Raw genomic sequence first — 14,490 nt, 5'->3', positions numbered from 1 at the left:
TTCTAACACAGTATTGCTAGAAAATCCCTATTGTTATCACAACAGAGTTATATTTCCATTTTTAGGAAGGGAGATGTTTTCAGTTCAAGCTAGCTCCCACTGTTACGTATGTTTTATAGGTGATGTACTACACATGCATTTTCATCAAACCACCAAGAAGGTTCAGGTATCTAATACACCCTGTTATCGCTTCCCTGTTTCATCAGTGTTGTCATTCTCCAAGAAATACTGGCTAATGCTCCTGAAGGCACCAGCACCATTTTGAAAGTCAGGACCACTAGAGGGAAACACCACCTCTATCGCTTCCAGGGGAAAGACAGTGATTTTCAGTGACACCAAGTTTATTCAAACCCTTAATTTATTTTTTTTTTCTTTAAGACCATGAAATATTTAGCAGTTGCAATACCTCACCTGAATTTGGTGATGGATTAGCTTCTTCCCTACGCGTCTCATTACTTGCTGATACTGCAGCACTGGAACTGCCAGGTGCTACTGCAATAGATTGTGACATTACAACTCCATGCTCCTCACTCTTGTCATCAAAGTTTCCCATCAATGCTTTCCTAATAATGTCTTCCAGACCCAGATTACTGGCAGGATCTGCAAAGGAATGACCCCTAGAACTGACTGCACCTGGGAGACAAAAGAAAACATACAGGGAAAGGTGGGGGGGGAAGCAAAAAACATATCTCAGAGAAATTACAAAGGGATATGGGAAAAGATTTTGGAGAGAGGCAGAAAGGTGTGGGGGGGAACCAAAGATGAGATTTTTTTAAACGCGAAGCTACGTGCTCTAAAGCAGCTCACAATGGTTACAAGTTAGACATGCCAGCAAACACTGAAGACCTACATCAGTAGTGCCACTGAATGTCAGACTCTTTGTAAGAGGGTAAATTTTACTGTTTGTTTTGTTGTTGTTGTTGTTGTTTTAAAATAGCAAAGGAAGCTGAGCATGCTGATTGTGATAGCATATTAAGTAAAATCTGCAGCTATTATTCACTTGTAAGAGAAGACAGCAGCAGAATACTTCTCTCATTAATAATCCATACTCATTTGTCTTATGAAGTGTGATATGTGGCAAATATTTATTCCAAAAGCTTGTCTTCCATCTAAATTAATGGAGATCAGTACTTTCTCCATTTAAAAGACAGAAGCACTGTACCACAAGGGGCAGCAACTAGCCAAAATCATGTAAAATCAGTCTGGTACAACTCAGGATTCAGATATGGCAGTTCCTATCTCCCACGTTTCAGTTCAATTCTCTGCCTCACTTGTCTCTTTAAGACAGTAAAAGTACAGGTTATATTTAATTCCCTCATCTCATAGACAGTTGGTGGGTTTTATTATTTATTTATCATAGGAAAAAAAAATCAGTAAGTATTTTATATACCCCAGTTTATAAAGTAAATTGCATTTGATCAACTAAGCTCAAGTTTTGTTGAACTGCACTGTATTTAAATTCTATTTAAGTCAGATGCTAACCAATTTCATGACTTCTACCTCTGTGTAAGATTTGCAGAGCACATAGAAATAAATCATTCTTGCTTAAGTTCCCATTTAAATATTTTCTGAAACCTCCTTTGGTCATTTTGCTTTTCCCTATGATACAGGAAACAAATTTTCATTTAGGATATTACCTTTTAAATTTTCATAATCTTCCTCATTTACTGGACACCCCAAAGCACATAAACGAAAGACAGTACATCAGTTTACTTTTTCTGAAACATATGTTCTTTTCTTTTACTGAAAAACTTACCTGAGGTAGTGACTGCTGGCAAATTGAATATTTCAGTCCCTGGCTGAGCAGTTGCTGCAATTAAAACACAACATTTCATCGAGTTTTTCAGTACTGATGATCACTGTAAGTGATCATTACTAGTCCTAATGCACAAGGTATAATTACTTTTGAACTATTTTCGATATTCAGTTTTTTGTTTCTTGCTCTTCTAAGATGAATGTGCATCTATGTCTTCTCAGGAAAATGATCAATACAAGGGTAAAAGTATCTTATACAGTCACAGCTAACCTTCTTTTTAAGATATTACATCAGAAAGCGGACTGACTTTTTGAAATTTCACAATCTATGTACTTTAAGATGCAAAGCTGCATTTGATTTGCTAAATACAAATTTTAACATATGAACCTCAGAGGCTGAGTATTTGTATGTATTAAAAGAATTAATGGCAACAACTTTGGAGTGGCTAAACCACCGCCTTCCCCACATTATTCTCAAATTGGACATAATATAGGTAAAGATTTTAAACCATAACACTGAATTCAATATATAAATGAAAAGATTATTGGCAGCACTGAAAAGCGTGCTTGTATGCCAAGCATGCACATGAAGTTTTCAACAGAGCAAAATCTATCATGCATGCAATGGGGATCCAATAAAAAGAATACTGCAACCCTTACTGACACAGCCTTGTTTCTCAGAATGAGATTAATTTGTTGCTCAATGTAAGAGCATTCACTTTCAAATAAACACTCTCTATTAGGTATTGAGTTCAAAACCAGCTTAAATTGTCACTACTGATAACTTTGATACAAAGTTCTGTTAAGGTTTCTAAGAGAAAAACAAAAATATAGTTCTAGTATCATATTCCACCATGTCAGTATCCATTACTGAAGCTATATTAAAATATGTCTTTTTAGCAGCCATAATCATAAGACCCAAGAAAACACAAAACATTTAGTTTCAAGACACCTTTCCAAAAAGGAAAATGTGTAATAGTTAATGTTCATACGAAGCAAACTACAGACACAAAGTTAACTAGAATGTCAGGTTTTAACAACTCTCTTGTTAATTGTTTTTTCCATGGTTTTCAGAAACCATTTCCATCCCTCAAATTAAGAGTTAAAAAGCTTAAATGTGACAGTCCTACATAAACCAGCATTAAAAAAGGGGGAAAAAAAAGAGGAAAAAAGCTAACAATCTTCCAGTTCTTTGGTCATAAATTGTTATTATATGTGTTTTGTATTAATAGATTTATATTCATTCATATGTTATTCAAAATATATTTACATTAGGACATTTGTGGATGGCAGTCACATAAAGCTTAAGCTGGAAAATTCAGTGAAAAGGCAAGTCCTGCATACCCATGTCAGAGTCACCTCCACCAGATGAGTTCAGCTTTCGAAATATCTCCTGTTTCTTGGATTTCACCATTGGTGAAGTGTTCTCAAGTTTGGTGAAAAATGAAGGCAGGTAGCTCATACTACCTGGAGAGCGAGAGTCAGTCCTGCCAAGACCAACACGTGTCAGAGAGAGAGAACATTTTTCAAGATGTACATTTAAATCTTTCCAAAAGCAGTCAGGCAGAAACCACCAACATTCATATGAGCTTTAAGACTCTTTCCTCAGCCTGTTTTTTTGGGGACTAGACAAGTCTAATAACTCTCCAAGGACATCTGCTTTATCCAGGTAACAGGGTTTAAGATTCTACGGCTCACAGAAAAAATGACCATGTCATTGCCTGTGCTGGAGAGTGGTACAGAGATGATGCTCTCACAAATTATTGCAGGGATGCCTACTTCTGCCTTGAAATCTGCATGCTGGCTGAAGTTTGCACTGCAAATTGGTAGGCAACAAAATGCTTAAGCTAGAAGCCCAAATACTCATCCTAGCTGCTCCTCCTATTTACAATCTTCTGCTCACTCTTGTCCCCAGTATGCCACTAAAAAAGATGTATTTCTTTTTAAGTCTGCTCACCCACTCTGTCACACATGGTCCAAGCAAATAAGCTATTTCAGGCATTCTTAGAAACCAGGTAAAATAACCTTACAGACTGGAATTTGGCTCAAGAGCTACCAGTTATCCATCCTTGCTCTATGGCACAAATTCAGACTGGGATCCACATTCTGTATTTCATACCCCTCATCAATTTTACATTCACAGTAGCTGGCACACTTTCTGTACACAATTTCTGTCACACTAGCATAAAAACATTGCTGAAGTAAGTGTCAAACTGAGAAGGGGTGCATTTTATCTTCAGATCTGAAAATATGCAAATTTTAGGCTATTTATAAAGATGATAAAAACATTAGTATTCCAATTACAGAGTTTTAAGAAAAAAACCACAACCCCAAAGCATGAAGAAATTCAGGTGAAAAATCTAAGCTAATACCAGGGTCATGAACAACTTGTACTGAATAAAAATTACCAACTAAGTTATGTTCACTGTGGCACTTTAACTAACTCAAGTATTCTAAGCAGCAGCAATCTGGCAAATCAATTTTAATTAAAAAAAAAAAAAAAACAAAACCCAAACCAAAAACCCCACCCCATACTTCAGTTGAAAAAAATAAGCTAAAAATAAAGAAGACAAAGACTCCAGGTTTCCTAGGCCACAATCCTTAAAATTCTAAAAAGTGCAATCTTCCCTGCCATGTTCCTGAAAATCCCTTCACATCTAGCTAATATCCATCATGGACTGCAACAAGCCTGCCAGCAACTGCGGAGTGGAAGGGGGAAAAAAACAAGAAAAAAAGGATCCATTTCACCAGCATGAGCCTGAAATAAGTACATGGTGAGCACGTTGGGTGCTATTCCTTCTTCAGCAGGCAGCAAAGCAAACGACAGAAGCATCCATTCCAACGTGCATCTGCCAGACATTTGAAGACACCAGCACTGATACAGTCTGCCAGGGATCCCATGTAGGTTTATGTTGCAGATCTGGCAGACTGACAAATAGCTCTGGGAAACAGGGCTGCCCAATGCATGGACCCCCTGACACCCCACCTTCACACATCCTGGAAATTAAGCTCCTTAGTGGTATTTCATGTGATAAGCTGCTCTAGAATCATGAGTGTTGGAAGCCTGGGCTCCTCCACACTTCACCAGGACAGTATCCAGGAAGCCCATCAGGCAGGAGGAGCCTGAATTGTTTATATACATTTATATATTTATATACACAATAAAAATTGCAGAAAACGGACCTTTCCCCAAAACCACTTCAGTTTTATAGAACTGGCACCCACAAGAAGTTCTGTTAAAATGTTTTGTATCAATAGAACACACTGTTTGCACCAAGAAATTTAAGATGGAACATGTACAGATGATGTTTTACTCAGGCTTCCCAAAGCATCTCCCAAGGACCAAGTTTCGAATGCTAGGGCAAAAGGGTAACAGTGATTAACAACTTGCCTGTGGTACCAGAGGAAGGTCGCTTAAAACTTAATAAAGATACTGTTTGCAGCACAAAGATCCAGAATAATGTTTTTGAAATTCAGTTTTACACATACCTCTGTTCAGTAGGCTCAGTTCTTTGGGAAAGCAAAAGAACATTTTCCTGTTTCTCATGTACAACCGGGACCTGAGGTGGCGAGATTGGCTCATAGGGCTCTGAAGAGACATGACTCCTCTCTGGAGATTTTCCAGGTCTACATCCATAATTCAGAGACAGATAAGTACTCTTAATGCATGTAAAGCAGTAGTTAACACATGTAATTGCATTCCAGTTGTTACATAACTACTTATGTCTAGTTACATATGTTACATGCTTTAGTATGCTTGGCGATCTCAAAAAGGTGACTTTGAATAGTCCATAATGACTCTAGTAAGTTCTAAGTAATTAAACATCTTCACCCCTCTAAAGACTGGAAATTAAGCATGAGAAGTGAAGGGAAAACAGCTGTAAGCTATGTTATGGAGCCAAGCAATTGTCAAAAACAGTGCAAGACAAGACACTGCCTAAAAAAAGACTAAAAGATACCTCTACTTCTGATCTACACCAAGATTACTGCACTATTTTTTTATAAATGTCGTACTTGGGCATTAATTAAATTTGCAGTTAAACTGAATACATGCATTACCTTCCCCTGGACTTGTCAGACAGATTTTCGGGTGACACTCTAGCACCTGGCCGCTGATGGTGGACAGACTGCGACTGTGACTCAGGACTGTAGCGATTGGATGTCTTTGCCCGGGTAGAAACAGGCGCTGGAGCAGGGGTGGAATTCTGGAATGTAGTGGTGGGAGGCTGCAAAGAGGCCTGAGAAGCTGCTTGGTTTCTAGCAAAATCTTGTGTAATAATTTGCTGATTGTGGCCAAAAAGATATAAAAGAGATCTTGGTCAGACATTGGCCAGAGTGTACGTATTCATGAACTAGATGAATGAGACCGATTAGAAGTTCAGACACATTATTGTATAATATCCTCAAGTAAAACTAATAATTACATAATTGGTATTATGTTCCAAACCACACGTTTTCATCAAAATATAACTTTTCACATCTGAAAAGATGCATGCAAATAAACCTACACAGATGTGATCAGCAAGGGTGATAAGTCGATGGGTCCTGGGCACATGTGCCATCCCTTCTGCTTGGGAAGAAGGAGGTGGAGGTTGTTGGGGTGAAGGGGGTTCCTGTTGTGTCCTATAGCGGTGAATCGGCCCCTCATATTGCCTGTTTGGGTCATCTAGTTGAAGAAGAAAAGGTCAGTCTGTTAAGATGGTATTACTGAAGCTTCGAGGTTTGAAAGTTCTGTGCTTATAAATGTAAAAGATGAGGTGTTTCTGCATTAGATTTTAGGTATCCTGTGTGATAACCACCTTTTCCCCCTTCATATATAGGCCCTATAATTTAGAATAGATAAATAAAGGTTCATTCCACAACACAGGTGAATTTCATCTCATTTCTCACCTGCAAACTGTACTGCAATAGTTTGAACTTTACTAATTGGTAAAAAATTGTAGGCATCAACACCAATATGCCACAATTGTAAATAATAAATTTCTTATTAAATCACCTATACGGTAATGTAAAGGAGCTCTGTTTAATGCCAAGTGCCAATACATTTGCTCTAGTTTTTCCACAGATCACTGCAACAACATGCTTCCAACAAAAGTTTCTGAAAATTTAAGAATGTGGTAAGCAGTCACTTAAAGACTCCCAAGATATTTTAACTTCATTATGAGTTCATGGAGCTGGTAAATATAAGCAAGATAATTGTGAGAATATTGGCATATGCAGATAAACTTACTCTCTGCCTGGCTTGGTTTAGGTGTCTCTTGTTGATAGGGCTGTAGCTTTTCTTGAGTAGGTACAGGTGAATTTGCAGGGCTAATCACCTCAATAGCATCTCCAGGAGCTTCATACCGGTGGGAGGATACTGAATATCAAAGCAAAGGTTGTAGAATAAGGTGTAAACCTCACAGAAAATTTTTGTTGCCTGTACATAGCAACACTAGTGCTTCCATTTAAAATGACACCTGTGAAATCAAAGTCAAAACATGCTTTTTCTCATGATAAGCAAGGTGATACAAATACTTCCACAAAACAGTGTTCCAACGTAAACCAAATAATTTTAGGTTTCCTGACTTCTGATAAGGTTAGTCTTATTATCCTGCATTTCATGTTGTAGCATGGAATACAAATAAAGCAAACAACTCTGATTTTGCAAGAACCTTGAGTCACTATATGCAAAACCTGTATTTTTCTATGATCTGTTTGTACTGTGCAGAGCTGAATATTTCATTGTTAAGCATCAGAATCATTTCACATCTTATTATTTCCCTAAAAGGCTAAGACACCAAAGAAGTAGATAGTTACTAAGATACGTACAACTACTGGAAGAATCTGAACTTTGAGAGCCCCTATCTCGTGCATCCTTGTCTGAAGCAATCTGTCGAGTGATGATCACATCTATGAAGTTAGCAGCAGTAATTGTGGTCTTTCCTCGAGTTCTCAGCTCTTCCTCGTACCTGGATTTAGGAGGAGGTCCTTTTTCTTTACCAGCCTCTGAATAGACTACTGATGAAGACTGTCCCTGGGACTTCCCACCAGAAAAATTTGCAGATGTATAGGGGCACTGGACAGGCCTCTTTTCTACCTCCAGCGTCTTCTGTTCCATCTGCTGCTGTTCAGTAACCACAGCTGACCGGCGTCCCATATTCTCTTCTATTCTGGTTCCTTCGTGCTTGTTCTCTTTTGCTTTGGCAACTTCCATCTGAGGAGCAGAGGCTGCAGCATCTACTAGTGCTGCAAGGGCATCAGCAGCAGTATTGTAACGGGAAGCTGGCAACCCTTGAGTAATAGAGGGAGCTCCAGGGGTCAGCTGCCTGTTGGCAAACATTGAATATTCTGAATTATATCACATGACAAAAGAACTAGAGCCATATCATGTGTACAACAAAGCAAGCTTTTGTGACACTAATTTCTATCCAAACTGGACTGGCGGAAATGCATTGGATCATTTCCGATAAATCCAAGAGCAATCAGATAGTGGTATATCCTCATCTTGTAGTATTTTCCTCAGGCTAAATGCACCTTTTAATAAGCTCAAATATTAGAACAGATATCTCTGCAATAGTAACTTATAAAACATACATGATACGTAGCTGAGCAGCAGGATCCAAAGGTGTGATTACACTTGTCCCATTGGTTCCTTGAAAAATACTAGGCCTTTGCTGCAGTATGTTTTCCTGGTTTCTAACTGAAGGGGACGGGGACCGAACATATCCATGACTGCCAGGTCTGCCAGGCTGCTCTGTACCTGCAGAACATAGAGCAGAGGGGAACAAACAAAAAATATATATAGATCACTCTTATAACAATGCAGAACAATGTATTGATGCCGTCTCCTCCACATCCTTTCCCAGTCGTCTCCACCACTCTAGATGTGACTGTATGTATTAAAGGTTTAAATGGTAGCATTCTGTTTACAATGCTCTAAATGACACACAAGTTGTGCTAGCAATAACTGGGATTCACACCGTTCCCTAGGTACTATGCTGCTATGAGAGAAAGATCAAGAAGCCTGGTACTTGCAGAAGTTACAATTATGACCAGAACTGCTAGGTAGCAGGAACCTGCCTTAAGTGCAGACTAAAACCAAACTCTTGTCATGTGTTGTTAATAAGCTGCATGTTGCTAACAGTGGCTATAGAAAATGAGCAGTTAGAGTCTACAAGACAACTGATCCAAATGTAGCAATGTGCACTCACCTGGTCGAAGATAAAGTTCAGCAGGGACTGAAGCTATTCTCTCCCTCTCGCGTTCTCGTTCTCTCTCCCGCTCTCGCTCACGTTCCCTCTCCCTTTCCCGTTCCTTCTCCCTCTCCCTTTCCCGTTCCCTTTCAGCATTTGCAGCTGCAGAAGCTGCCAGGTGTGTAGGGTGTCCTGGAAGGTCCACAAGATAAAATGAAGTAGCAAAAAGAGATACTCGAGTTAAGCATAATTTGATGTAAACACTTGCCAATATATTCTGCCACCCACTTACAGCAAAATTTCCCAAATACATTTTCATTCTACTCAAGACTATCCACTTATCTAGGAAGACAAAAGCTTAACATACAGTGACAGTGGAAGGGTCAACTGCTTTTTACTAAAGTGGTTTCTATACAGTTAGAAACCAGACAGCTTAGAGATGCAAATTCCACCCTTCAACACATGTAAGGTTAGTGAAGTCATAGTCAAATGACTATAAAGACCTGATAGAACGAGGCAAATTCTGAATTTGTCAGCGCTCCTTCAGCTGCTAATGTAACTATAAAGGATATTATTAGGAAAACCTTTGCTATCCAAGTGAGAAGTGCATGCAAAAAGCATCGCCTGAGAAAACATCAAAACATGACATTAATGAAAGCTAAATAAAGGTGGTCAATTATCTCAGCATGTCAGATGATTAGAGACATCACCAAATCATAAGAGCTCCTACCTGGTGACAGAGAAGCAGGATTGTAAGGCCTGGGAGGGAACGTAAGCTGGGTACCGGGGATATATGTGATTCTTTCCATGGGTGGTGTGCTTGTTCCTCCAGGATGAGGCACTAAGATAGTGGGAGCCATATTGTTCAGGTCAATAATTCCTGTTAGGAGATGACACATGTAAGAATGGCCATTCAAGGACAGACCAATGGTCCACACATATATTCTGTTCATTGACAACTATCAGCAGTGAATGTTTAGTGGAAAAAATATAAGAATAAAGCAAGTGCAGAACTATATTCCAGCTGGTTATACTCTCTTAAATCTGGCAGTCAGCAATTTAGGAACATACTAAGTCAGAATCTGCATTTCTAGCACTCCCTTTAATTGCCCTTCAGAAAAATACACTTCACCTCTACTCATAATCCCACCTTTTAGGAAAATGGTATTACCTGACATTATTCACTCCCTTTTCCAGACCTTTTATATTCATAAAATGAAATGAAATGTTGAAATGCACAGGTCCCCCTGGAACTCCAATATAACTTCCCCTACTACAAAACCCACTTATCCTTTCTTTTCCAACCAATTAAAACACTACAGGATCTTGTATCTTATCCCCAAGATAATTAGTCCTACCAGCCTAATTTCCTCACATATGCCGTCTTGTCATCCATTCTACCAATAATTATCAAAACTGATTTAAGCAACAGACAGATTATCATATCCAGTAACCAAGCTGGTAGATTGACTATTTCCTGTTAGGTTTGTAACTCCTGGGAGAATGCCATGTAAGCCCAAGGATTCAAAACTATTAATTTTATTTTTTTTTTCCTAAGACTTTGTTCAACATTTCAATGCGAAAGAGTTCTTCAAACTCGTGTACCCATAAAGAGAATCTCCATCACAGTAATATAAATCTCTCCACAGTGAACAGAGTTGCAAAGAAGTTGCTTTTCTTTTTTGTAATGGCTTTATCTTCTAAAGCATTACTTCTGAGTTTTGATGATTTATCAGTTCCTACAGTTTCTTTGCCAAGTTTCTTGCTTCTAGTGTATCTGAAGAAGTTACTAGTTCATTTGGCTTTATAAATTGTGCCTCAATTTTTTTGACCTTTATGGTCTGACTTTAACTTGTCAAGATTTCCATTTTCTTTTGTTTGAGGAGTTAAGACTTTTGCGAGATGTCTTTTTACTTTTAACAGCTCCTTCCTGCTGCTGCCAAGTGTCCAAATTGATTTAGGCTTTCCCCCACCCTGCAACAGGTCACACACATTTGCTAACTCTCTAACATAATATCTTTAAACAATCACCATGTTTTTCACAACCCTTACCCTTTCAGCTGTTGCTTTTATTTTCATTTTGAAGAAGCTCTCATTTTGATATAATTCTCTTTTCTGAAGTTTGAAGATGAGTTAAATATGCTTCTGAATATCAATTTAAACTAGCATAAAACAGTGTAGCTTCTTGAACACTAATAAGTCTTACAGCCTTCCCTTTAACAATATTGATTACATACCTAGTTTTCCTTTATATCTACAAAAGCCAGGTAGATGTATGACAACTCATTTGCAAACATATCTATACATATGCACTTGTATGCATGCATCCATCAACACATAGATTTATAAGCAGCAACAAAAAACCCAAATCAATCAACCAAACCACACCTCATATCCAAAACACACTTTAAATAACATCAGAAAAAACACAGGCATACCTCTTGCTCCGGCATATGGGAGAGCTAAAGTTTGCTCTCTAGGAGATAATCCTCTTGTTACATCAGGACGCAAATTGACTTGCATCTGCTGTGAGGTAATGTAGTCATTTAGGATTGTCTGTCGTGTATTCTCCATTGCGTAAAGCTGATACTGACTTGGGTAGCCTGGGGTGGGCGAGAGCTGCCTTTGGAACAGGTAAGCAGCAGCAGCTGAGGGTGAAGGACGGGAAAAAAAGAAGATTTAGGAAGCAGTATGGGTGATATCAAACGAAAGTTTCAGATGTTTATATAGCTTCAGTGAGAGGTGCTATCGATGCTCTCTAGCCAGTGCCAAATGAATTAAAATAGCATTTTAACACTGATGTTTCATTGAATTTATGCACTGTATGCAGACAGAAAAAGCTAAATAATCCAGATTGGAGATATACATTAGAGAAGCGACATGATTAAAAATATAAATCCTGAAGTTCTGAAGATGTAAAGGGCTGAAATACCTAAAGAAGGTTAAAATACCTCACAGAAGTGGACTGATGGATAGGTTTAAAAGGAAGTCTACTGTATTTAATATCACCAGGGATAACCTGATGATGCGTCAGCGAGAATAAATCAGTCCTGAACAGAGGGGTCCTGATTACACTAATTCTATAGCATCTTCCACATCCTTCTTTGCATAGCTTTCCTGAAAGCTTTTAAGATATTTCACAAATACTTATCTAAAAATACTGTCTGAACTTTTTAACAAAACAGAAGCAACCTGGCAGCTTCAAAAACAAAGTTACGGCATTATACAATAATATTTTCAGTTTCCTGGTTAGATATTAAAACCCCCACTAAACTGAAATCAAACCACAACAGTGTGTATATATAACCTCTTATAAATTATATCTGGCCACTGATAATTGCCTTTTAAAGATATTTTTTCCGTGTATCAAAGCATACAATATTTCTAAAACTAAAAAAACCAACACAAACGTATTACCAGGATCCAGAGCCCTGTGAAAGGGCATAGCAGGATCTAAATGAGGAGGGAGGTGACCCCTATAGACTTCAGGAGTTGCTCCTCTGTGATGAGGGTCAAAAGGACTGTGAGTCACTACAGGATCGACCCCTGGGACGGGAGATTTTGCTGGCACGCTCTCCCTCTGTGTTGGAGTAAGTGTGTTTTTCCTTTCATGATTTGCTGGCTTCCCAGAAGATATTCCAGCTAAAAACAATGAAAAACCCAAATTAATAAAATGCATATTTTTTCAATAGAAAATTCAGCTGTAAGTATACACTGGCTCTGAAGGAATGTTCTAGAGGACCCTGCAATCTGATACAATAAATCACAGAGACCATTTTATATCACAAACTATTTCTAGTGAAAAATCTAAATCCTAAAACTAAGATTGCTTACACTTCACTATATTATCTTCCTTATCTAGATACCTCTATAATTCAGGAATAGCTCCTGCCCTTAAAACATTACCCTTGTAGGTAACACTTTCAATGTGATCCATAATCAAATGCAAATTGAGATTGAATTGCCTTCCCACCTCCATGTTAAAATATGGCAGATTTTCATTTTCTTATTTAAATTAACAGCTTACAGCCTACGAAAATTCCTTCTAGCCACCCTCCAAATGGAGAGAAGCCGTTAGAATAAAAGAAAGTAGAATGGAATACAGAAACCAGTTTAAAAGTAAGTTTAAAATTAAATTATTAAAACTTCTTGTCTTACTCTGGATAGGAATAACATACCCTCACTAACTCTATTCATCATAGGTGAACTCCTGGACATTGGACTCTGATAGTTCACAGGTGTCCTCCGAGCATTGGTATCATCATAAATCCCAGGGCTCAGCTGTGATTTGGGAGTTTCATGAAGTGTTGACCTGAGAACAGAGGGACCAGAGCTGACTACTGACGTGTGACGGGAACGTACTGCATCCCCGGTCTTCACATCTTCATATTTTCCTCGCTCCACCACCTTCACGTTTTCTGGCACCATTTCCAGCTGAGGCATTCCACGGGGTAGCTTGCTTGGTCCAGTGATTAAAGATTTTACATTGTGTTTGATGGCAGACTGGCCAGAGTTGCTTTCATATTTTATGGGTGTGCCCTGAAAAGGAGAATAAGATCAGGTAAGGTTATCCTGCCAATGCTTCACTCATGCTGGGGGCAGGCTGGGGGGGAAAATCACATTGCTGATATTGTAGTTCATTGCTTCTACCACATCAGTGCAGAATACAACTGGATCTTAATGATTGTTACTTGTCAGTTCTCTCACATTTGCTTGCAAGTGTGTTCCCTACAGGTGAAGTGTCAGGATTTTTCTAGTACACAGAAAATATTTTTAAGCTTTATAAGTTGGTAGGTTTCTTAAAACAAAACACCACCAACCCCCATTTGTCATTATTCAAATATCCTGAATTGATTCACTACTGAGTCTGTAAGCAACTGTATTAGTCTAGTAGTGCTTTTTGTATTTACCTGAGATATGGAGCCTTCTATGATTGGCCTGGTCGTCTGCACCATTTCAGGAGTCTTGCGACTCTCCTGGCTTAATAGGTCCTGTCTTGGGATTTCATGGATGGAACGACCCATTTCTTTTATAGTAGTGACTCCATCATATGGTTTCCCCTTAGTAATGGCTCCTTCAAATGTCCTTATGGGAGGTGACTCTCTCTTAATCTGTTTAGGGTATTTCAAGCCTTCTTCAAAACTTTCAGCTGTTGCTCTTGGCGTGCCTTTTATAGAAAGAAAGTAATATTAATGCTATTAATAAGTCTCATTTTTCATAAACAGAGTAACCAACTACATGTCATAATACTGGAACTTTGGTTTGCTATAGTCTACAATAATATATTCTGAAGACTAAAAAACCTGCCACAAAAATAATACTGAACAAATGTTCAAAATACTACTGAAAGCATCCCAAGTTATTTCAGATGCTGAAATAAAGGCAACAGCATACATCTTCAGAGGTCTGGGGAACTGTTAGCGTTCATTAAAAAAAAAGTGCTAACTACCAAGTATTCATATTTTAAAAAGTCTGTTCTCCAAAAAGAAATAAAACGCTATGTTTACACACTAGCTTTGTATATAGCATATCAGAAAGTTGCTGATTTATGCTCTGAAAA

General features: G+C 38.4%; 1 protein-coding gene across 6 annotated transcripts in view; it reads right to left on the bottom strand.

Moving 5' to 3' along the window:
• The window catches only part of NCOR1 (nuclear receptor corepressor 1), a 75,760-nt gene that overhangs the window by 3,337 nt on the left and 57,933 nt on the right, over nucleotides 1–14,490 (bottom strand). For 5 of the 6 annotated variants that reach the window (XM_052803070.1, XM_052803069.1, XM_052803073.1 and 2 more), the window contains 15 exons: nucleotides 13,841–14,097; nucleotides 13,109–13,469; nucleotides 12,348–12,572; nucleotides 11,369–11,578; nucleotides 9,661–9,810; nucleotides 8,949–9,122; nucleotides 8,332–8,497; nucleotides 7,567–8,063; nucleotides 6,986–7,114; nucleotides 6,264–6,421; nucleotides 5,815–6,038; nucleotides 5,245–5,382; nucleotides 3,100–3,242; nucleotides 1,757–1,810; nucleotides 412–633 (listed from right to left, as the gene is read on the bottom strand). In XM_052803070.1, coding sequence (XP_052659030.1) covers nucleotides 412–633; nucleotides 1,757–1,810; nucleotides 3,100–3,242; nucleotides 5,245–5,382; nucleotides 5,815–6,038; nucleotides 6,264–6,421; nucleotides 6,986–7,114; nucleotides 7,567–8,063; nucleotides 8,332–8,497; nucleotides 8,949–9,122; nucleotides 9,661–9,810; nucleotides 11,369–11,578; nucleotides 12,348–12,572; nucleotides 13,109–13,469; nucleotides 13,841–14,097 — 3,108 coding nt within the window. The remainder of the gene's footprint in view (nucleotides 1–411; nucleotides 634–1,756; nucleotides 1,811–3,099; nucleotides 3,243–5,244; nucleotides 5,383–5,814; nucleotides 6,039–6,263; nucleotides 6,422–6,985; nucleotides 7,115–7,566; nucleotides 8,064–8,331; nucleotides 8,498–8,948; nucleotides 9,123–9,660; nucleotides 9,811–11,368; nucleotides 11,579–12,347; nucleotides 12,573–13,108; nucleotides 13,470–13,840; nucleotides 14,098–14,490) is intronic. The other variant, XM_052803072.1, reaches the window with a different exon arrangement.

Source organism: Harpia harpyja, chromosome 12, assembly GCF_026419915.1.
Source record: "Harpia harpyja isolate bHarHar1 chromosome 12, bHarHar1 primary haplotype, whole genome shotgun sequence".
Classification (NCBI taxonomy): domain Eukaryota; kingdom Metazoa; phylum Chordata; class Aves; order Accipitriformes; family Accipitridae; genus Harpia; species Harpia harpyja.
This window is presented reverse-complemented; position numbering and strand designations above follow the sequence as displayed.